This window comes from Protopterus annectens, chromosome 4.part1 (genome assembly GCF_019279795.1).
Source record: "Protopterus annectens isolate FY-2018-M chromosome 4.part1, PAN1.0, whole genome shotgun sequence".
Lineage (NCBI taxonomy): Eukaryota > Metazoa > Chordata > Ceratodontiformes > Protopteridae > Protopterus > Protopterus annectens.
The window spans coordinates 652,166,140-652,192,708 of record NC_056734.1 but is presented as its reverse complement, the minus strand read 5'-3'; the positions used below and the strand labels follow the sequence as shown (position 1 = coordinate 652,192,708).

General features: G+C 36.0%; 1 protein-coding gene across 1 annotated transcript in view; it reads right to left on the bottom strand.

Moving 5' to 3' along the window:
* Window positions 1-21,320, bottom strand: part of LOC122801267 (extracellular calcium-sensing receptor-like) — a 124,439-nt gene extending 103,119 nt beyond the window's left edge. Inside the window, exon 1 of the mRNA XM_044070817.1 lies at window positions 21,003-21,320. Coding sequence (XP_043926752.1) covers window positions 21,003-21,320 — 318 coding nt within the window. The remainder of the gene's footprint in view (window positions 1-21,002) is intronic.
* Window positions 21,321-26,569: the final 5,249 nt, after the last annotated feature.

Genomic DNA, 26,569 nt, shown 5'->3' with positions numbered 1-26,569 from the left:
GCGCACTACATCGAACATTTAAACAGAAAACCTCCGTAGGGGAGATTTCCATTTACTTCAATGTAGTGTGTTCTTGGAGTTGGTATATTTAAGTAGGGGGGTGTGGGGGTGCAGGGGGGCTTGCCCCCCTGCCTACACACTATTTAGTTTTTTTTTTTTTAATTTAGTATTTTTTTTCTGTTTTCGATGATTTAAGACTTCGATCACTAAAGTTCGATCTTTAGCGATTCGAAGTTTTAAACCTTCTAGATTATAATATAGACCCTTTGTATACTACTACTATGATTCATAGAGATGATTGTAAATTAGTCTGATTTGCAGATAACACATGCAAATGGCCTTGAAGTTTTTCCAGTAACTTAGCATTGCCATATTAATTCATCAATATCCAAGATAAGCTGCAAATGCATTAGGATACCACAGACTTACTACAGTGAGGACATATTTTTAGAAATATTATAATTTAATAAGAAACACTTAAAAACATTATTTCATTCTTGAATTAAGGGTCATTTGTAATTAACTTACATGTAAGATGTGCATGTTATGATAGCATTTACGGACTAGTAGATGTATCATTTTGAAGTTGGATTTCATGATAGCAGTCGAAGTGATTACTGATAACAGGAAATCATCATTACTCTGGTATAGTTTACTGATTGTGCATATGTAGGCATACATGCAGTAATTTACTAGAGATGTTCTGCTGCACTAATTATATGAACATGCATGTGTGATGAATTTGACATTTTTGGAGTGACAGTGAGGAATAAAAAAATGGAAGTATTATCAGTACATGAGAATGGCAGAGGGGAGGGCAAAGATGTTTTTTGTGACAAAAGCAATTGCATTCATGATATGAATGAACTCTAGGTAACAGATTATAATTTTACATGGCTATATTGAGATTTATATATGTAATTATATGGTTTATGTTAAGTAACATATTTATTTATTGCAGTTGGTAGTAAGACTTGTCCAGTCTTTTTGTACTGTAAAAGCTTATTACATCGAAGCATTATTGTCACATTTTCTAGCTGTGGCCATTTTTTGCACATGTAGTACTGATGGAAAAGACAGGATCAAAGCAGAGAAAGGATAACTTCAGACATGAGAAAAATTGTGTCATCATAACAACACTTTGGACTTATTGGAAACTTTTTTTTAGCATGGGGTGGGCCAGACAAGCCTGGAGTCAAGTAGTTTTTGAAATTAATGTAGTAGATGAAAAACTGAGCAATGGCACAGTGCTAGAAAAGGGCAAATGATTTGTTAGCACATGCTAGAAGGCAAGATGCAGTTTCCTGTACCATTACAGGGAGACTCTGGATCTTATTAAATTAACCCCAAATGAGGAATACCTTCTATCCATCCATGGGGATGACTATGAGACAGAAGATTGTGGAACAGAAATAATTAGAGGTGGAGTAGACACTGTTCCATCTTACCAATTTCTACAGCAATAGCAACACATATCTTCTAATGAAGATTGGTTTGAAATCAGTAGAACGCATTTATATAGACAGAATTGAATGCTGATAAGAACAGTATAATTAAACGTCACATTATTATTAGGTGAACCTTGTACAATAGCAAAGAATGGAAATGAAGGTAGTGCGCATGGTACGTGTCCCACTCACTGCCTTGTAAGCATACTTTACTGTATGCTGCTGCCTTATTATTAATGTTTTTCAAATTTTTTTACAGGGTCAGCATTTGAAACAAACAGCTCATCTATATCAATAAATTTGCATAAGGTTAGCAGCAGAATGTGTGTTGCTGCTACTGCTGCTGATGATAACATAGCTATATTTATGAGGCACCCTGAGGAAAGTGGCAGGCAGTCCCCAAGTTTAAGGACAGGATCTCTCACTCCACACCATGTTAGTAACTTATGATCACAGTCACACAACATGGATTAAGATAGTCGACTACATACACATTGGTTTACAAAGTCCATTGAACATGTGGGAGAAACAGGCAAATGTAGGTTTTGTAAAACAGAATTAGAAAAAGTTGCACACCCTGTTGCTGGTTGTAACATACTAAAGGCAGAAGAACTGTATACTGAAAGGCATAATAATGAGGCAAGACTGTTATGCTGGGGATTATGCAAACAATACACTACTAAAGTAGTTGAAAACTCTAAAAACATGAGCCACAAAACATTATAGAAAAAGATGAAGTCTACATCACATGGGCTCTCCCATTACCAACAGTTCAAAAGATAAATGTGAGATAAACCGATATAGTGGTCCATATAAAGAAAACTTTGATCACTGAAATTGCTACACCCAATGATTACAGTGTCTTACGTACAGAGTGAGACACACAAAGTCATAAAAATATCAGAATTTGTAGGCAGAAATTAGAGCAATATGGAAGAAGGATACCCAGACAGTTCCAATAATAGTAGGAGCGACAGGTCTTATAAAAAAGAATCTACAATCATATTTAAATATGTTACGAATACATGTAACTCAGTATGAACTACAGAAGGAATCATTACTGGACACATTGTGGGTGTAGCAAAGACCACTTCTGGGTGACATCAAAGACTTAAGCAATACTAATTTCATGAGCTTTAATCATACTTTGATTAGGAATGGGGTCCATTCCTCTCATGATATTAGAAACCCAAAAGAGTTGGAGAAATTAAAAAAAAAGAGCACTGTCAAGTAAGTGACAGCAGGATCACCTGCATGAAGTAGGTCACAACAGCACATTGACTTACCTTACAGTTCTCATGGTAGCCCCTTCTCAACATCACTTGCACTATCACCTAGCCTATCTGTAGGGGATATGTATGACTCATTTGGTCTTCATCAATTTTGAATCAGCTTCAAGACACAGCTGTCTGTTTAACTGGAATGGGGATTTGGTGGGGTGACCAAGTTTGCAAATGTATGCATTTCATTGCTGTAAGACTGGTATGTACATCATCACTGATAGGTAGATAAAAAGCAATGCTACATGGGTTACCATTCTTACAGGTGGCAAATACCTAAGACATCAAAATAGTAATGCTCAAAATATTTCAGGAGAAATATATCATAAGCAAATGACATATTACAATGAGTACCCTGCCATGGTAAACTTACACTACTGCCACTTCACCCTCCCCACTGCACAAATAATGATAGTTCCTGAAGTCAGAATTTATTGAGTATAACAGCATAAAATTTCATCTGATATGCAGTACAGCAGAATAATCTGAGATGAAATAACATAATATAAAGAAAAAAGCAGCAAGTAATTTTCCTTACATTGGAAATGTGTTAACTCAGGAAGTATTTCAATGCTGACAATATTTATTACTTTTGTATAATTAAGTAGTCAGTAAAGCAGAATGTATCCACAAAAGCAGAGAAAAATGTGAATTATTTTCAATATGCTGCCTTTCAACATAATTGAATATGAGACAGTCCGCATTTAGGCATGGCATAAACATTATTTTCTAACAGATAAAATATATATATATATATATATATATATATATATATATATATATATATATATATATATATATATTAACTTAAAGGAAAATGTCAGATGAACAGTGACATCACACCATTCACCACACATCATAGCCCACAGATATCAGGGCATGCATGAATTACACTCCATGCATATTTTACAAGAAAGGAAGCATTAACGTCATGGTCCATAGTTGTGGACTATATGCTGCCTATTTGCCTGCATAGCTGCATACCATGCACAAAATTGCCACATGGGACCCCTTACTACTGCTGACAGCTGGACATCATTACTCATGTTTGGAGTGAAACTGCAACCTGCAGTGACATCATGGGTCAATTCACTACCAGACTACTGCATGCTCATATTATGCAGAATGCAACATACAGTAAACATCCTGCATGCAGTAGCTATGTCATACTGAAGGGCATCCCCAGACTTATCCAGATACCTGAAATGGCACATAAGGAAGCTAAAGACACTCTCAATGAAAATACAGATGTGAGACAAGCATGTATTGTATGCCTCATATGCAGCTTCATTTGGATTTCTTAATGGAGTCATGTGCTATGGCCATAGTGGTTATCCAGCATTACCTGAAAAAATAAATAAATAAAAGAAGAGGAAGAGAGAAGGGGGGGTATAACAAAAAATAGTATTCAGCAACACATTATAACATGAAGAACCACTCAAATACAATATAAAAAAAAAATTGTTTCCCTTATGAACAAAATGACAACTTGGCATCCTACCATGCAGAAAGAGGTGATAGAGTAATCTAGTTTATCAAAAATGGGAATTGTGTGCACTGCAGGATGCTAGGAAGAGGTGTCGGTGATGCACATTCATGCTTCACATACTACCTTGCAATTGATGGAATGGTAGGAAGTACATGTATTCATCCAGTAACCCTATGGGGGGCCATAAATACCATAAAAAAATTCCAAAAAAGAAAGAGAATATACCACAGCTGGAATGTTGTAAAAACTTTAATTTACCATAAAAAAATAAAAGCAATAAAATATGGTAAGTGCTTTCACAGTCTGTTATTTAACTGCTTCCTCAGACCTGAAACCAGGTCATCAGACAGCATTAATTAAGGCATCTCATTCTCTCAGACAGGTTGCAACAAAGAAACCTTTAATGTATAGGGTGTCATGCTTTCAAAACTGGTTTCAAAGAGATCCTGTCATTAAGCCCCAGCGACTTATCACTATTCAGCATTATAATCCACTCTTGTTTTTTCACCTCAGTTAAGTTCTTAAAGTCTACTCGTCTTGAATTTGTGACCAAGACATCTAACACTAGAAATGTAAAGTTGTGATTCTGTCCCTTGTCCAGTACAAGCTGGGCTAGAGCATTTGTAGTTTTCACGTAATTTACTAAAGGGACAAGTAATAAAAACTGTGAGGCTACATACAGATGAAAGTGATTTAGATGAAGCACTAGATGAATTAAAATGAATTTTTGTAAAGAGAGGCGACAACAGTAATGAGGTTGATAAATGCATAGAAGAACTGCAGTCAGAGAGACAAGGCTTGGGGAGACCGTATGTTTTTCTTAACATCACAGACCATGTCAATATTACTAGAGTATATTAGAGCTAGTCGTGTTTCTTTCCTAGATCTCTGTTTTTTAGTGTGTCTATGTCTACATGGGCTCAAAAACTGGCCTATACTGAAGTCAGATGAGCAACTAGGAAAGGTATTAAGTGAAAAACCCAGTTTTACATTCAGGAACAGACTATCCTTGAAGAGACAATTATGCTATAAGAACATGAGGGATGTATATATCCCCCTATCCGATCATGAAGGAACATTTACCTGTAGGAAATGTAAGGCTTGTAGGTTTATACATACAGGTAACACGTCTGTACACCCTATGCTGAATTTTGTTATTGAGACTTCCCTTTATGTGGACTGTCTAACTAAGGACGTGATCTACTTTGCATACTGTGTGGTATACCATGCCTATTCTATAGGGAAAACTAACAGATGCTTGAAAGACAGAGTGTTAGAGCATGTTAATGACATAAAAAATATGAAAACTATGAATGCTGTAGCCCAGCTTGTACTGGACAAGGGACAGAATCACAGCTTTAAATTTTTAGTATTAGAAGTCTAGGTCACAAATTCAAGAGGGGGAGACTTTAAGAACTTAACTGAGGTGAAAGAACAAGAGTGGATTATACGTTTGAATAGGAATAAGTCCCCCGGGCTTAATGACAGGGTCTCTTTAAAACCAGTTTTGAAAGCACGACACCTTACACATTAAAGATTTCTTTGTTTGTTGCAACCTGTCTGCATAAATGAGATGCCTTAATTAATGCTGCCTGCTGACTGGGCTTTTATTAGTATAAATGAGTTTAGGCTGTGTGTTTTTAGGTCTGAAGAAGCTGTTGTGTAACAGACTGTGAAAGCACTTACCATGTTTTATTGTTTTTCTTGTTTTATGGTGAAATAAAACTTTTTATAGCACTCTAGCCATGGTGTACTCTCTTTTTTAGAATTTACTTGTACTGTTTGAACAAAGAGTATTTTGCCAATTTCTGGATTTTTTTTTTTACTGTTATTATACACACAAAGGCCCTTATACTGTCCATGTCCACTTTAAACATATCAAGGATTTCCTGATTACCAGGTTATAATGAGTAATCCTTTGTTATATTTTTGCCACAATCAAACCCTCCTCTTCTGCTCCAAATATACTTGACAACCAAGATCCAGATGGAAATGTAGTTTTATTACTTCAATAGCAAGAAATAAACATGTAGTAAAACAAGCTCACTTTATTCTAGCGCCTCGGTGTTACCACCTTCAAGGAATAAAACAGTCACAAAAAAAATACCTTATATATCAAATTTTAAATTACATTCAATTAAGTAATTAAATTAATTAAACAATCAATTAAAACAGTGTCCAATTAAAAAAAAAAATTCAAATTTAGGTCATTGTTCAAACCTTTAAGAATTAAAGTTTTACATTTTAAAATATATATATACTTTCCTTATATATTCATTTTTGTTTTAGTATATTTTCATTACCTTCTATACATACAATTTGTTCCAAAATAGTGCCATGCAACAAATTAACATCACTGTTGTGATAAGTTTTAAAATGTGAGGATATTATTTTGTCTTCCCTTTGATTTTTTATAACTCACAAATTCTCCATAAATCTAACACAAAACTTTCTTTTAGTCTCCCCTATGTAATACAAATGACATGGACAACTTAAAGCATATATCGCTGCTTTGCTTTCAGAAGAAAATATTCCCCCAGATACAAATTTCACATTATTAATACTGTAAAATGTGTTAACAATATGTGCCCATATACTACATTTGCCACATTTAAAAGTTCCCTTAATTAACAGGGGTCTTCCAATCTCCATTGTCGGCATACTAAAAATGCCACAGACCACTATGTCTTTTATATTTTTACATCTATTGTATAAAAATGTTTTTTTCAGTAAAATAGTAGCAAAAAATGTATCTTGTACTAAATACTCCCAGTTATATTTAATCAAATCTACCATTGCTTTACTACTAACATTGTAGACTGATACATAATATACTGGGTCCATTGTATACTGATTATTTTGGCTGTTATTCTCATATCCCTGATGTCCTATACTTCTTATTTCCTTTCCCTTATCTATCCTCATCCCATTTAGTATCTTATCTTGGGCTTCCTGTATAGAACTTAAATCATACCCTCTTCTCAAAAACATCTTTATTGTTTGTTTCATTTCCCGTGACAATAAATCTTTATCACTACACAACTTAGGTATTTTTAATAACTCCCCATAGGGTAAGGCCTTCAATACATGGGGGGATGACAACTGGTGGCGTAAAAGTATTGACTACCATCTTCAAATTTTCTGTGTATACTTGTAATACTTCCATTCTCTTTTCCTTCTAAAACCAGGTCCAAATAAATAACCTTTGTACCTTTTTGCAGGCCGTCAAAAGACAGGCCAAACAGATTTTTATGCAAATCAGTTATGAAATTCTCCACTTCTACCCAACCACTTTCACACACAAAAATCAAATAATCTATATATCGAAAGTAAAAATCAACATTTTTTTTTTATAAAACTTAATTTACATAGAAAAGTAATTTAAAAAAAAGACTTAAACAGGTTGGCATACATAGGGGCAAAAGGTGCCCCAATGGCCGTACCCTGTCTTTGTCTATACATTTGATTGTCAAAATAAAAATAATTATTTTTCAAACAAAAATCTACCATTTCAATAATAAAATTAGAAAAAGAAGTGTCACCCAGAAAGTACCTGATGGCTTCTAACTCATCTTTATGTTTAATCGATGTATATAAACTTTTTACATCAAGTCTTCTTCTTCTTCCGGCTTTTCCCAGTTAGGGGTCGCCACAGCGGAACTCCAGTCTGCTAATGATTGGCAGTAGGTTTTTATGGCGCCGAGGTGCCAGCTCAACACACAACCTTCAATGAAGGCACGCCCATTCACGCATGTTTTTGGAATGCCACTCGACTGTGGGGAGGGCATGCAGACTCCACACAGAAGGTGCTGCAGCCAAGAATCGAACGGGAGAACCAGCTGAACCACCATGGCTCCATTCTATACAAGCGGAGACATTTTTTTCAAAATATCAAAACTGTCTTGTACATACACAGGTGACTTTTGCACATATGGTAATAACACTTTATGTAATACCAAACCAATGTTGTGTAGAAAATAATTGCAGGTTGAAATTATAGGCTTACCTGGAGGGTTCTCTAAATTTTTATGTATTTTTGTCAGACAGAAAAAAAACAGCCTTTTCGCTGTTTCTATTAAACAATCTATCTCTTACATCTTTTTCAGTAAAATATCCTAACTTCACATTTTTGTCTAACATTACTTCATAATAAATCAAAGCTTGTTCATACATTTTTTATCACATTTTTCATACACATCCTCATTTTTCAAATGGTCCATGCACATTCTGTAGTACTGTTTGTTTGTTATATTTTCACCTTCTTGCCTGGCAAGTGCTGCTGGGCACAAACTGTTTCTGGCTAGCCAAGGCAAGCAACTTATACCAGGAATATATTAAAACTCATAGCAACTGGCAACATTTTTTTCTGATTGCAAGTGAAGCATTTCTTCATATAGTGATTTGTGACCAGTGCAGAAAAGTGGGAAAATTTCTATATGAATTGCAAATGTTGTAAAACATACTTCATTAGCATATGAAGATTTACATCACTCCTCATTTACATCTCATTATTTTTACATTTGCATAAGCGCAATATAGGTTGTCATGCACTGGTGTAAATGGCCTCTATAAATCGCAACTCAGTTGCATTCATCCATGAACATCACAGATAACCTCAACACATTTGCATAAATTACTATGAATACTGGCCTAATTGTTGGTAATTTAGGACATCTGAAACAAGGAAATACCCTGCCTTTTTTTCTCTTATGGTTTACCAGTAGTTTGTTAAAAGATGCCTACAGGAGTAGATAAAAATAAGAGAACAACTACAGCTGGGACTTTGGTATGAAAGGGCATGTTTTAGCTTGCAATAATAGAATGTTACTGATATACAGAATATTGTATTGCCATAAATTAGCATGGGTTCTGAATAGCATATTTTTGTCTTAATAGTGTGAATGGCATTTTTTTGGTTCGTTTGAAGGAGGAGAAAATGTATACAATGTTAATATCTGTATAAAGGAGAGCATGAATGGTGGCGTTGCCTCATGAATAGATGCAAAAGAATTAACTGAAGAGAGGAAGGCCAGAACTTGGAAATGGAGCAGTCCATTTACAGTTTATGATGAGAGATGTGCAGAGCCTATCCTTATTCTGCTGTACTGGTTAAATGACAAGCTGATGATCCAGTTAGCAGTGTTAGTAGAAACACCATATTATTGTAATTCATGAAATACTACATACTGATGTAAATTCCTTACTAATGCCACTGAATTCTGTTGCCCTTCGTTCATCTTTTTTTTCTGTATACCAACAGTAACCCACCCAACTGTTATAGATCTACTATAGCCTGTTAGGAATATATGTTGTTGATCACAAAAGATGAATTAATGTTTGTTTCCATGTGCTTTGACGCTAGTATATAAATTGGCAAAGACGGGAGACAGAACTGACATGGCACTATATTCAATGATTCCATTAGGAGAATCAGGATATGGGATGGCATGACAGTGGAGAGTAGTCCACAGGTTGGAGAAGTGACCTTACAGGAATTGCACAGAAGGAATCATATGTTTTAACAAAATTTGAGAAAGTGCCATCAGATTGTGATTATCTTTGCCAGTCAATTTTATTTTAGACTGCATTGGCTTGTAAAAGCAAGACCTCGTTTAGTTGGTATATGGAAAAGAATTCATGGCATTAGGGTGGTAAAGTATATTGGAGTGGAAGTAGTTTCCAAAGCATGTGTCAAAGGCAATAACAGCGGCAGGAGTGTTTTTTAGGAAGAATCAAAGAGTATCTGATGCTGTTTATAAGTTATGCCATACAGTTTATTTTGTCAGTGTTATGGCACTTCTTAGATTATTTTTTATATCTCTTTAGAGTAAAAAGATTTTACTTTGGCTTTAGTTATTTATTTATGCATGTGTGGTAAAAGATTGTGAGAATTATCAGTTTATGTTATGACCATGAATGTTCTGTAGTTCTTTATAACATTTATCTCCATTTCAAATGAGTTCAGAGTTCAGCTGTAACTCAGGGTGTGGTACATTTTTCTGGTAATCTAAAGCAGGAAATACTTGTTCAGGATTGACTGGAGCTTGTTAGGTGGATGTTCCAGTGCAGGATAGGAAGTAGTATGTTCAGTTACTGGGTGCCAGTAAGTAAGGACAAGTTGTTATCTAAACTGATAGTGACAGCTTTAGGTTTAAGTATGTTAATGATGTTTGAGTGTGAAGTTTTTAAAAATGGACTAATGCTTGGGGAACATCATGTCTGAACTGTTACACTATTCAGCTTATTTGAGATATTAGGCTTCAGTCTAGAATGTGGTAATGGTCAGAGTGGAATTCTGGATGCGTTACAGCTCAGTTAAGATGAGATAGACTGAGTTTGGTAAGGGTGCAATATAGAATGGTTGGGACTGACCAGTCTTGAAACTACATAAAATTATAGTCTTACTTTTGCTGGAAGAGGAAGGTAAGATGCTGAGTAGCTTAGAAGAATACCATGTAAAAGACAAAGCTTAGCAAAATCTGCTATTCCCATATTTTCGTATTTTGTTTGCACTGTTGCACATGGACTACCTCTTCTGTATATGCAGAAATGTTAGTTTGTGTATGCATTATGAAAAACAAATCTATATACAAATGTCATTATGATGAACTTAATTATATATATATATATATATATATATATATATATATATATATATATATATATCTATATATATCTATATATATATATATATATATATATATATATCTATATATATATATATATATATATATGTACTGCCAAGAAGTCTATAAAAAGCAGTATGATTATGTTGCCTTGTTTATGCCTGCAGTGAAAAAATGGCTCTGTGATGATAGTGGGTAAACCTAACAACTTTTTTGCCCAGTTGCTGAATTCGCTGTACCACTGTAAAGCAGTTGCACATCCTAATGTTATTAAAATTTTGATGCTCATCCCAGGATTTTTAAGCAATACTTCACTGACTGCTCCAACTGATCGATAAGTCACATGTAATGATGTGAAGCATATTAACAGGTCCAGAGATTTTTACTACACAGTCAGACCCATAGACCACTGGAAACCTGGCAAGTGAAAGTCCTACTGTTTGTTTTATTTAACTATAAAGGCATGAGTACACATCCTAGTGGTTAATTAATAGAATACTGTCCACTCTTCAAGGATGGTTTTAAAAAGAGCTGTGGAGCTGCTTTGCTTGCTGTGAAGTGAGAGTTTGTTCAATAGGATAGGGTTGCCTTTGGACAGGTATATATTTTACTAACAAGCTCTTTTTATATTGTAATGTAGATTTAGGCCCTTAGAGTGAGTATTGTTGGTGCACATATTTTTGAAGATATAAGAAGCTAAATATGAGTAGGTCTTTCACAGCCCTGTAGGCCAAGCAGAGCTCTCCATCCCCGACCCTGTAGGAGATGGAGTAAAGTGATAATGATCTTAGTCAGACTGTATAAGTTAAGGAGCTCATACTTGACATTTTTATGGATAAGACGTGGTATTTCAAGCTAAATGATCTGTTTCTATAGGCACATGCCAAAGGGGACACTGTATTCTATTATGGACATCATTATGGCTGAGAAAAGGAGAAGAGTAACTTCTCAGATTCTGAAGAATATGCCTTTAGTAATTAGTTGGGCCAGGTGGAATAATATCTTCCAATAGCTGATACACATGTGACTAATGAGATCTCATTGTCCAAGACTGGAGAGAGAGCTAAATCATTTTATAATCTTTGGCTATATGTGGTCGATGCATTGGTATTTTTGTTTCCCAAAGAATAATATACTACATTTTTAGCCCTCATCTTGATTGCAGGCTCAGAACACCAGATACTAGTGCAGTTTGAACCCTCTTGGAGGGAGTGGTAGTCAGCTTCAGAGTTAATGGGACCACCAATTTTACAATCATCAGTTAATGTCAGCCATAGACCCTGCACATCATCATGGACTTTAGAGATGTACATGTGGAAGAAGTAGGCACACAGTGTGAAGACCTATAGGATACAAATCACATGTTCTTAGTGAAAAGTTTGTCACTATACCTCACTCTTTCTATTATGCCAGCAATCCAATTTACTACCCATTAGGTCACATAAGTGTTGATATTCAGGTGCATGAGCTTTTTAGTAATGGAAGATGTTGGGGAAGTGTCAAAGGTCTTACCTAACCCCAGGTAGGTAATCTGCATTGTCAGGCTATTATACAATGCATTTGTCATTTTCTGTCAAAAAGTCCAAAGAAACAATAGACAAGGCCAACAATTTATAAAGCCAAACTGATGTATGTCTTGGGACTACAGATTGACAATCTCTTTGTTTTGGTAAGCCCCATGACATTACAAATTATATTGGTAAGTCTAATTGGTCTATATCTACTAGGGTCAGTTATAGGGGCACTCTTGTGTAAGGACACTACAGGGTTGTCTCCAATATTGCCCACTTGTTCAGTGAGTGGCTAAGACTGAATGGGTTTAAAAGAGAATTTGTGAGGCTATGTGTTATACAAAGAGACATGCTGGTTTGTTGTCAGGACCCATATATGTAGTGTTTCTGGTTTTGTAGAAAGAGTTTAGGATGAGTTCAGATATAATTAAGAGGAAAGTCAAAATTTGGATTGTGGTGATGCACATGGTGGTAAGACTGGGGGAAAAAACTAGAACTAAGTCTGTCTGGGAGTATATTATTGATCTTGTTTGAGTTAGAGCAGTTTGTGCCATTGGAGATCAGTTATTTGCAATATTGTGTATTATTTCTGAGATTCCTAACATTGATAAGGAAAGACTCAAATTTATATGTAGAAGAGATGAAGATATTCAGTTTGTATTTGGCTTTGCAACTTTTGATCTTATGTATGAGTTCTCTGCAGTCCAGGTTAAGGCCACATTTACAGTGGAGATATTTGAACTTATTTATTAGTGTAAATCATTTATTTTTTATTGTAGAATTTGTTGATGCTGGTGCTCCAACATAAGGGTAGTGAATCAAGTCCCATCCTACTTATGACAGTTAGGGATTTGTGAGTGGTGTATAAATTAAGCTGGAGGAGTTACAGCATGTGACATTAGATGCAGACAGATTTGAAGATGCTCTTTGCCTTTACAACTGGAACACCTTAAAAACTCTATCCCTTAAAGAAGCTGTAGAATATTTCTATCATGTACTCCTAAAATTTCTCAATGCAGACATCCTAGTCAAATGAACATGAGTTAAATCAAACCCTTTACCATGGCTATTTTTAGGTACAAAACATCTCATGTTCAAAGAGACAAGACTCGGTACTTACAGCAAGCCAACAAATTTAATGTATCCCTATAGGCATACTGTCATCCCAGAAACATTACTAAATCCCAGGCTTACACTGACAAGCAAAATTGTCACACCAACCATCAAGATCTCAACAATAAATCTCTTAAAACAATGTCAGAACTATCCCAACTACTGAATCAAACAAGCCATCTCAACCAAACTGTTATGTCTTATGATATCTTCTTGATAATGACTCTATGTCACTCAGAAACCATAACAGATTTTATAGCAGTTCTGACCATTCACTCAACACTTGTGCTATCCTCTTAAGTAGTAGTAAATGAGCTTTTTCATAATGCACCCCATTCCACCAACATATGTTTCTTTTTAAACTGAAAAGCAGCACTATAGCTCCTGACAGCTTATCTCCTGAATTCCTCAAAATATCTGCAGGGGTTATATCTTAACCCATCCAGCATTATCAACGGATTGATGTAAGGATCCTCTGTACCTTACTGCTGGAAGCAGTTATACATCCCACCCCTATGGAAAGGTGGAAGTAGTACAAATCTCTCTAGTTTCAGACCAGTTGTTATCCTCTCTCATCTAAGATCCTCTAGAAATGCATTTATACCCAACTACTTCAACACCTGCTGTCTAACACCCTTCTCTCTCTCTCCTTTAACATTCCTCTCTTTCTTCAACAGAGATTCAGCAATACTATTTTATATATCATACATATGCATGCAAATAATAATAATAATCTGATGTCTATAGTCAACCCTGACCTATCAAGATCATTTATTACTACCTTTCATCATAAACATGTCAATATGCTGTATCCACTCAATGTCTCTTCACCTTCCATAAATTGGTTCAGCTCCTAACACGCCAATAGGATGCAAAGTTTTAAATGGATGTAGCTTACATCCACCTTTCCTCTACTTCAGTTGGAATACCCCAATGAGAAATCTTTGGTCCTTTTCATGTCACCATATTTAGTAATAATCTTCTTATACATTCAGTAAACCCAGGTCATTCAATATGCAGATGACTTGACAATTATCTGCATATCCAAAACAAGAAAAGAGCTTCAATCCACTATCCAATGTTCATTTACTTCTATTAATGCCTATCCAGTGTCCCTTTGCTTCTATTGAGATCTAGCTCAAAAAGTCATATTTAGTTCTTGATGCCAAAATGTCAAAACTTATATTGTCCACCTGCATAACTACTCAGAATTCCAACTCTAGTTTCCCTTTAACCTCAAATGGTACATGAATTGAACCTGCCTCACATTCTAAACTTCTTGGTTTCACTTTGATGAAAGCCTCAAATATGATCTCTATATTCAACAAGACATAAAATAACCAGATAAATAAAAAATAATCCTTCCTCACCAAGTCCATTAGAAAACATATGGTACCCACCGTTCTTCTGTTCACCCTCTCCTATACCAACTCTATATTTTCCAGCCTACATTTAACACAGCACTCAAAACTATAGCAACACTATAATAAAATTACATACTTTTGCTCCAACTCTCCCAAGCAAACCTATAATTATATTCCCAAATGTAATCAAACTTTATCAGCTGAAAGTTACTCAGAAGATCTTATATACCCCGGATAATGTCCTTCCTTAACATCTATTATGAAAAGGTAATATTCTGAAAAATAGCAGTCTCAGACTTAATAGATATAAATCCGAATGTTCAGCCATTCATTCTCCATATTACATGAAACGGCATTACGATTCCTGAACATTCAGTTACTTAAAGCCTCTCACTACCCACTTTTGCATGTATCAGTCTTAACACTACTTGTTATAACACAGATTGTGTATATATTGTATAGCTTCTTTTAGTAGTTGTATAACACATGCATGACTTGTTACTGCAATATGATCTAAGTATGCCACTTTGTCATTTTATTAATGTTTTCATTTTGTGTATATGTATCCCATATAGAGTAATTTATTGTATATTCTGATGGAGTTTTTCTCACTGGGCCTCCCCTGAATGGGGCTTATTTGGCTAGCCAGACTTTCCTATTTAACAAATTAATGTAAATAAACAAATAAATAAAAATTAGTTGATTTGTGTATTACTGAACTCTGGTTCAAGTTGTTTTGAAATTATATATAGCATGAACTTGGGGATTACTGTTTGATTTATACTGAGTGGACAAACATTGTAATGTGTTACTATTCAATTTGCTGAAGTCCCCATTTTCTAACTCTTACAGCTCTTGATGCCAATAGGTCAAAGTAGATATTTGTGAAGGTTGCCTTATTTTATCACAGACAAAATGTATCAACAATTAACTGCATGTGTTATGCGCCCACATTTGCCACAGCCCTGCTTCCTATTCCTATGAGATAGTTTGCTGACAATATTAGATTCCAACCAATTTTAATGGGTGTTATCAGTCTAATTGTTTATGTTGATTACACCCTAAATACTCACTCAAGAAGAATTTTCTTTACACCCAAATATAACGCGATCACAAAGGATAGCTTGTAAATCAGACTGTAACCACACACACACGCACACACACACATACACACACACACACATACACACACACACACACACACACACACACACACACACACACACACACACACACACACACACTCACACACCTGTGTATGCACAGACATACACACACACACACACACACACACACACACACACACACACACACACACGCATGCACGTGTGCACGCACACACACACATACACATGCACACACAAAAAAACACAGGCACTCTCTCATGGAGATGCAGATAAGACTATAGACATTGACATACTTACACAGACACACATATGAATACACCCATACATACAGAACTTAGTATACTGAAAAATGTTTACTCAAGATCTTACATACAAAAATACATCAATTGTATTTGCTAAAATACACTTGGCTGAGTTAATGCCTACATCAGAAGAAATGATTACTTCTCAGAATGCATTAGCAAGCAGGTGTCTACTTACCTGTCCTTGACAGACTGGATATTGTTGAATTTCTCCTGACTGTGGATGAGCATAGACTTTTTAAGGAGAAAATTCCTGAAAGCACTAATGGCATATGTTCCAAAATAACTGTATTATAGAAGATTACTGACACCTGTGGTGGGTAACTACTCAGGTAAGTGCAAAATATGCTATGGTACAAGGCTTATGCTATATGAATTATAATGTGCTATATAAGAAAAGCTCTAGCCACCACCTTCTTACTGTCAACTCTCTTATTTGCCTCTCCTATCTTAGTAAACATAATACTCAAAGAAAGAAACTTGCCTCCTACTATAATAAATTAGCTCAATTTACCACTAATCTCTCTCATAGGACCCACCATTTTCATAGTTTAAGGCAATTACACAACAACCTAACATATTCACAACTAACTACAGCACAAAAACTCATTCATTATCCAGGAAAATGTCCTGCACTACAAAACATATTACTGCCCTAGTGTCATACCTCTCAACCTGGAAACATCAAAAATCTGGACAAGGCTCATGAAAAATAGGTACAAATCTGTACGCTGATTAACATACAATTTGCATACATAATTATGTAACCCCACCCACTCCAATGGGATTGTGGGATACCAACTTTCAAATGCAAACTGAAGAACAGACAACCAGAATATGGCACCAGAGTCCCCCTGCAGCAATTTTCAATGTCCCATTGCCTGGCTATTTCACCCCATTTACCATAATCACTAATGTGTGCATACCGCTTTACTTCTACAATGATTATTTGGATTTTATTTTTTACATTTTACAACCCAATGCACAAACACCAATAGACATCTGCTAAACAAAGCAACACTATCTCACAATGAAAATAGACTTGGCATTAAAACTTCTCTGCCCTTGAAACCTCACATTCAGTATAACAGCATTGAAAGGGTGGTTTGGTCACATATGCAAGAAATATATTTTGATAAGGCAGATATGGGAGAGGCAGGATGAATGTAAGTGGAGACAAGCCAAGAAAAAGTGCCAAAAGGTGAAACTCCAACAAATATCCAACAAAAATCACCACGTAGCCGATGTCCTCCAACCTCAAACCAGAATTTATTATAAACAGAACACAAAACAATAAGGTTAAGCGCTTTTGTCAGTTGACTTCATCAGAACATTAACATAAAGTAAAGCACACTCTTATATATCTGCCAGTGCTTCCAATTAAAACTAATTAGTCCATCATTTATGCAAATCAGTTCTTAAAAAGGATAATGTTATAGCAAAGAGTGTAAATATATATATATATATATATATATATATATATATATATATATATATATATACATATATATAAAAGAACATTTGTTCAAACCTCACATAGAAAACAGTAGATATAAAAATGCATAAAATATAGAAATAAACACATCTGAAGCATGATGTTTATCAGTTTATCAGCTCTATATTTAAGCTCATGTTTGATACTAACATAGTCATTTAATCCAGCCGGGATTGTGGCATTCAATTCTAATTGCCATCTAGTTTCTGCCCTTAAAAGTTTATTGTTCCAATCTCCACCTCTTATATCCTTTCCTACCACTTCAAGTATACCAAACAGAAAGTTATGATCAGGAAATATTTGAATATGTTTAGATAGTGCATTCTTCTAATCATTCTTAGAAATACTATATAAATGTTCATAAATCCTCCTACGTAACTTTCTTTCTGTCTTTCCTACATAGTAATGTTTACAAGATTGACACACTGCTAAATACACAACTCCTGGAGTATTACAAGTCCCTGCACTAAATGTCACCTCAGTATTATAAGGTCCCAACAAGACCGAAGGGGTTCTTATAATATATTTACAATAGTCACAGTTACCACATATTGTAGTCCCCCTGTTGTTAACTTTCCTAACTTGCCCATAGTTTTCAAATAAACTTTTTAAATTCCTGTTAACTTTGTAAGTAAAGGAAGGTTGATTGCCAACTATGGACCATAACTCCTGGTTACACTTAAAAATACTCCAATTGTTCATAATAATATTCCTAACTTGGAGAGATGTTTCACCCTCAGTTAACACCATAGACTTAGTATAATCCATAGTAGTACTACAAACTTGTACTGGGTCAGTTTCAGTGGTCCCAAGTAATGGTTTGCATCTCAAACCCCATTCTCTAACCACCTGTTCCTTAATATCTGTTACAAACTTCATAGGATAACCCCTAGCTGTAAACATCTCAACCAACTTATCTGTCTCAGTAATCACCAAATCCTTATCTGAGCACATTCTAACTACATGGACCATTTGTCCCTTAACTATGTTCCTTTTAACATAGTAGGGATGACAACTAGAAAAAGCAAGGTAATCATTTGAGAAAGTCGGTTTCCTGTAAACACAAGACTGAAAACAACCTTTAACAAGGTCTTTAAATAAATATGCATCCAGATAATTTATGCTAGAGGTCCTACTAGTACCAGTAAATTTAAAATATTCACATCTACTATTTAAAAATTCCCAAAAAATTTTGTAAGAACCATCAACCTTCCACATAATAAACAAATCGTCTAAAAAACTGAGGTAGACCAACCACTTATCCCTAAAAGGGCTTTCAAAAATAAAATTTGTCTCCCATTTGTACATAACTAAGTTAGCAAACAGGGGAGCACAACTGCTCCCCATTGCTACACCAGCAACTTGGCGAAAAAATTCCCCTTCAAAGGTGAAATAATTATTTTTCAAAATCACTTCCATTAACACCATAATGAAATTAATCATGGTGTTAAATAATTTAGTTTTTTCAACCAACGCTTCATGGAAGAACTCTAAACCCATCTCATGCGGGATAGAGGAAAATAAATCCACAACATCTAAGGAGGAAAAACGCACCTCTTTACCATAGTATTCCTTTTTAATTCTTTTTAAAAAATCCCAAGAATCTATCAATATGTGTTCAATAGGCAACAAACTTTTCCTAACCATGCGGTCCACAAACACCCCCAAGGGGTACGTCACACTGTTTGGTCCAGCTATAATCAGCCTATATGGAGGATCACTAATATTTTTATGAGTCTTGGGTATCCCAAAAGCAATGGGAATAGTAGGTTTTTCGATCTGTAAAAAATTATACATCTCTTCATTAATCACCCCTTGGAGTAACAAATCCTCCAATAATAGCCTAATCTTCCTACAAGCTATATTAATTTGATTTTTAGACATACATTCATATTTAGTCTCATCTTGCAACATACAGGAAATCTTGTTATTATATTCAATTTTATTAACAACAGTCATGCCGCCACCCTTGTTAGGCTTCATAAACCTTAAATTAGTATTACTTCTCAGTTGTTTTAAAACTAATTTCTCAGTCATAGTCAGATTAAAAAACCTAGGTTTATGTTCCTTAAGTGTCTGATATATTTCCTGACAACATGTTTTTTCAAAGGTATTTAATAAAGGATGCAAAGGGGGATTAAAACAACTCTTCTTCTTCAAGCAAAAAGTTGTTCCCCCCGTACAGGTATTTTTAATAGAATCTTTATATAAAAGACTCAAGTTTAATTTTCTTACAAAGAGTTTTAACTCTGTTAATGTATCACTAATTTTTACTTTGATAGAAGGTACAAATTTTGTACCTTTCATTAATAGGTGAAACACATCTTTATTAATGTTAATACCAGCGTAATTAAATATTTTAAAACCTTTATATGTACAAAGTAAACCATCGAGTTCAAACCTTATAGTCCCCTAGTCTTCAGACTCTACATTTTCACAACTACCTACGACTATGGGTAATTGTTCTTTTTCCAACCGGTTTGTCCCTTGTAACTGTTTTTCCTCACCCCTGCACCCTGTGCTCCTAAAAAAACTAAATAATCTATAAAGCAATTTTTGTGTTGTAATCTAGCAGACCTTCTTAGTGGGGGAAATTCTAAGTCATAAGTGTTAATACCACCTCCCTGTCTATCTACAGGCACTGACCTTCTTGGTACTCCCTCATTGACCTGGGAATTGCTATCAATGTCTTTGCCTTCACAGTATGCCTTAGGCAGGGGGTATGCAATATTATGTTTATATTCGTATTCATCCCTGAGTAATTTCTTCTTTTTCCATCTATATTAATACCAACATCATGTTCCACTTTATCAAACATATTATTATATCTAAAACTAATTTTGTTAAAATTTGCATCATTCAAAATACAGTTGTTAAATTCATCAATGTCCTTTAATAATTTATCAATCCTCTTGTTGTTAATTTTTATAATCAAGTCCAACAATTCCATACCATGCCTGTCGAACATTTCTAACAGTTCACAGACTTCAGGTTGTCCCTTTTTAAGGCCATTTGGAAATTTAAAAACACGCAGACCTTTTGGCACTCTTTTTTTATCAATACATTCTTTAAGATATGCATTATCGCACTGTAAACCCCGAACTTTATATAACTTAGACTCAAGTGAAACTAACACCAATTCCAGGGTGTCCGTAACATCAACAGTTCCATTTTTAAAAAAAACATAGTCCGCTTTCTTCCAATCGCTCAAGCGATCTTAGTCTTGATTAAAACCACAGTTTCCAACCCTATTAAAGTTCCCATTGCTCGTTGTTCTTGTTCCATCAGTTGTATCCAAGTTGCGCTGACTCAAATTATGTCTATTACTGACGCCTTGAGAAGCATCTATTGTTTCCCTTTGTACAAGTAAATTCTCACTACCGGAAACAGGAAGTGGAGGATTTTGTAAACGAACAACCGCTTCCTGTAGTTCGGACACTTTGTTCGTTAAGTTCAAAATAAGCTGTAACAAGTTCTCACTGTTACCCTCGCCCCTTTGACCACAGGGAAAGGGGACCGAGTCAAATTCATTCGCGAACACAGGGGATAACTCGTTAGTATCCATAGTGAGGTCAAGGAGGCTACTCTGCACCGTAAATAACACAATCCAAGAAAAAGTGCCAAAAGGTGAAACTCCAACAAATATCCAACAAAATCACCTCAAACCAGAATTTATTATAAACAGAACACAAAACAATAAGGTTAAGGGCTTTCGTCAGTTGACTTCATCAGAACATTAACATAAAATAAAGCACACTCTTATATATCTGCCAATGCTTCCAATTAAAACTAATTAGTCCATCATTTATGCTTCATTTTTATATTTTATGTATTTTTATATCTACTGTTTTCTATGTGAGGTTTGAACAAATGTTCTTATATATATATATATATATATATATATATATATATATATATATATATATATATATTTTTTTTTTTTTTACACTCTTTGGTATAACATTATCCTTTTTAAGAACTGATTTGCATAAATGATGGACTAATTAGTTTTAATTGGAAGCATTGGCAGATATATAAGAGTGTGCTTTACTTTATGTTAATGTTCTGATGAAGTCAACTGACGAAAGCGCTTAACCTTATTGTTTTGTGTTCTGTTTATAATAAATTCTGGTTTGAGGTTGTAGGACATTGGCTACATGGTGATTTTGTTGGATATTTGTTGGAGTTTCACCTTTTGGCACTTTTTCTTGGATTGTGTTACTTACAGTGCGGAGTAGCCTCCTTGACCTCACTATGGATACTAACAAGCTATCCCCTGTGTTCGAGGATGAATTCGACTCCGTTCCCTTTCCCTGTGGTCAAAGGGGCGAGGGTAACAGTGGGAACTTGTTACAGCTTATTTTGAGCTTAACGAACAAAGTGTCCGAACTACAGGAAGCGGTTGTTCGTTTACAAAATCCTTCACTTCCTGTTTCCGGTAGTGAAAATTTACTTGTACAAAGGGAAACAAGAGATGCTTCTCAGGGCGCCAGTAATAGACATAATTTGAGTCAGCGCAACTTGGATACAACTGATGGAACAAGAACAACGAGCAGTGGGAACTTTAATAGGGTTGGAAACTATGGTTTTAATCAAGACTATGATCGCTTGAGCGATTGGAAGAAAGCAGACTATGTTTTTTTAAAAATGGAACTGTTGATGTTACGGACACCCTGGACTTGAGGTTAGTTTCACTTGAGTCTAAGTTATATAAAGTTTGGGGTTTACAGTGCGATAATGCATATCTTAAAGAAAGGTCTGAAGAAGTCTGCATATGCTTGCAGACGAAAAGCGCTTCATAAAATAAACTAGCCTGTCCTGTTACTGCCGGAATTGATTTTTTGTCTTTCTTCACTGCTTTGATCCGCTTTTAGTTTCTTGGTTTGAGTCTGTTATATTTTGAAATCTAGATTTTCTCCCCAGGACTCTGCTGAAAATGGGACATTACACATTTGGACTTTCCTGACAAACAAAGAGAAATAAATAAATAATAAATATGCAAAATAACTGTCTGCAGAATTTTGCAAAGTGTGTTATGTCTATAAAGCATGGCACTATGACCGAGTTAAAAACCCTACTGAGCACTTTGTTTAAAAATAAACATAACAAAATGACACACTGTAAACCGTAGAAACACTAATAAATGCCAATACTAGTATGGACAATTTGAAAACATCAGCAACAAAAGGCACATAGCTTTAGAGGGAGACAAATAAGTGACTTTAACCAGTGTTTGAAAGGAAGAGTGTTAGGCTAGATGCAAGGAAAATGGCTGTTCAAGTAATAAGCTTTTATCCCTAAAACAGTTACATTTACACAGTGATTTTGGTTAATAACAGCCTTTGTCCTAAATTTACCACTGAACTGTTTACTTATATTCATAGCAGGAAATAATATCCCAAGCTGCAGATATTATTTTATTGGAAACCTTCTCTTATAGCCCAAAAAGGCTACACAAGTTTCATGGCTCCTTGGTCATGGGAGTGAAGAGAGTTGTGGTGGTTTGTGGTATGTACTTAAAAGGAAAGAAGAGTTTAATATTCCCAGTGGATAAGATGGATGTTAATGAGAGTAAAGACAAAGTTATGGTAGCTGAAACTGGCAGATCATAAGTCCAAGAAAGTCATTGTTCCACTGTATTGGGCATTCATCAGACCTGTCTTTGAGTACAATGCCTCCTTTGGTATGTACTTAACCAGGCATATTCAGCAATTGGAATGTCACAGAGATTCCTCACTAAAAGAATACAGGGAGTAAATAAAATGTCCTATACAGACCGCTGCAAGGCCCTATCCCTGTATTCTGTCACCAACAGGCTTTTGAGGGGAGATCTATGCCTGGCATACAGGGCATTGTCAGACCCAACTCAGATGTACCTCCTGCATATCCACAAAACAAACAGCACCACAATTATCAATTTTAAAGATTTAAACCTTGCCTGTGATATAACTAGGACCTGCTGGAGAGATAGGTATGTATCCCAGAGACTACCCTGTCTATGGAACAGGCTCCCCATCCATGTGAAGCAGAGCTCCTCCCTAAACAAATTCAATTGTAACTTGGACAATTGGATGAGAAACTGGAAATTCATCACTGCTTTGACACCTGTGTCTCTAATGGACACAGGTAACCTGTAAGTGGTTTATCTCTCATGCCCATGCTTGCACTTATTAAGGGTATCGGAATTTGTCAGAGATTTGAGATGCATGGCTAGGCTTAAAAAGGCCCTAGTCATCATTAGCCTATAAACATCTATGAACCTATGGGAGGTGACTTGCTTAATAATGGTACTTCTTGTCCTCAGATATTGAAATAAAAAGACAAGTGTTATACCCTATAGTATAAAGGATGACCATATTGCAGACAGAACTGGGGCAATAATGGAGAAGTCAGAGACCATATTCTGTTTTAGGTGTGAGAATTTGTAAACCTTCTGATTTTCTTCCACCTGGTATTACTAATAGTTTAGTTTGCATGAAAATCTTTTCAGTAGTATTTCCTTGTATATGTTTGGATGATAGAACAATCCTTTATTATGACTTTTTATTGATATATTTATTGACATTTGTTTATCAGGAAAGTCCAACTGGGCACAAGTGTCCTTTTGCAGAGGAGTCCCAGTGAGAAAATCTCCAAGGTATCATATTTAATGCAGTTAACATCTACAATAACACATTTTATTATGCAATTCCTGTGAATACATAGCATAATTGTCAGTATTATAACATTCGCATAATAGTCAATATAATAAAATTTGTATTGATATTCACAAACATTAAATTTACAAGCCTTGCACTGAGACTTTGTAGATAAAAGAGTGGTTTATAAAATAGGTAGGAATAATTTAAGAAATTCAATAGAATGAGGTATTAGGGGAGATAAGCAAGTTTGAGTGTCAACAGAGTAGTAGTACTGTGTAAAAATATGGCTCTAGGTGATTCGGTCATGTTCACTAATGTCACCAAAATGGGCATGGGTAGTTACCAGTGATAAGTGGGTTGAGGACCCAGCCTACTCTGACCTACACCACGGACCCTTGCTAATGGTTGGAGGGGTATATCTGCCCCTGTTGGCCAGTGTGTGCCTGTCATAAAGCCCAGCAGCCTTGGCCCAATAAGCTACTGGCTGACCAGTGCCATTGCCCAGCCTGGGTTACCTGGGATAGCTCCGTTGAGTGAAAGCTGGACATAAACCAACCAACCTGCCAAACATGAACTGAGAACTGCTACACTTAATGTAGGTTATTTGACAGAATACAGCTTGGAAGTGGATGACATGATGATATGGAGGAGGTTAGACATCCTATGTATCCAAGAGATGAGATGGAAGGGCAGCGCAGCAAAGGCACCTGGCTTGGGATCCAGACTCTACTACTCAGGAGGGGGACAGGCTAGGAATGGTGTAGGAATTGTTGTGAGATAGAAACTTCAGAAGGCAGAGAGGGATATCATCAGAATTAATGACCTACTCATGGCAATCAGACTGCAGTGTAATGATAGGGCAGTATTCATAATCTTAGTCTATGCCTCACAGCAGGGTAGTGATTTAAATAGCAGTTACAGGACCTACTAGATAAAGCAGGGCAACATGAATTGGTGTTGCTAATAGGTGACTTGAATGCACGTATCAGAACAGACAGAACAGGATATGAGGACTGCCTGGGTCAGTATCGGGGGGGCAACAGTAATAAAGAAGAAGTCATTCTAGACTTCTGTCTGGCAAATATCTTGATAGTAGCCAACACATGGATCGGAAAGAGAGACAGTCACAAGATCACATACAAGAGTAGAAAACATGCAACTCATGTAGACTTCCTCCTAGTAAGGAAAAGGCACTGGGGTAGAATCCATGATTGCAAAGTCATCCCCAGTGAAACAGTTGGCCCACAGCATAAACCACTAGTTGCCACAATCAGCTGTAAGCAGTGGTCAGAGAAGGGTCTAAGGTTAACAGAGACCAGGCTGAAGACCTGAAAGTTGACTGGAGAGAAAGTACAACAGTTCAAGGAATTATTCAGGGCTCAAGCACCCCAAGAAGAGGAGAAAATAGGTGGAGTTGAGCAAGAATGGCAGAGCCTAAAAACAGTATGTGTTAGGACTACAGAAAAGATATGTGGCCGAGCCAGGTATGGAAATAAGGTACACAAGGAAAGCTGTTGGTGGAATGCAGAAGTCCAGAAAGTCAACAAAAGAAAGGAATGCAGGAAGAAGTGGGAGATAGAAAAGACTGACCAGGCTAGGAAGGGCTACTGGTTGGCTAACAAAGCCATTAAGAAAGAAGTTGCAATAGCAAAGAATAGATGCATTGGAGGCACTTAACAACTTCTGGAAAGTGACTCAGGAAGGGGCAGAAAGAAACTATACTAGGTTGCAAGGCAAAGACAGAAAGATAAAGAAGATAGTCAGACACCCTTCATAAGGGATGCCAGCAACAACCTGGTCACCAGTCCACAGGACATCAAAGGCAGATGGAAGGAGTATTTCCAGAAGCTTCTGAATGAAGAAAACCGCACAGAAGCTGTACTGCCCCAGAAACAGCCCATGATGAGAGAGGAAGAGGCGTCCACCCTAGAAGAAGTAAGCACTGCACTAAGGAAAATGAAGTCAGGGAAAGCAGCAGGCTCAGTTGAGGACACAGCAGATATGATAAAGATGCTAGGTGAGATGGGGAGAAATAGCTTCTGAGGGTACTAATAGCACTGTGGAGAGAAAGGCATATCCCAGATGACTGCAAAATAAGCATACTTGTGCCACTGTCCAAGAACAAAGAGGACATCTACAATTGTGCGCAGTACAGAGGCATCAAACTCTTATC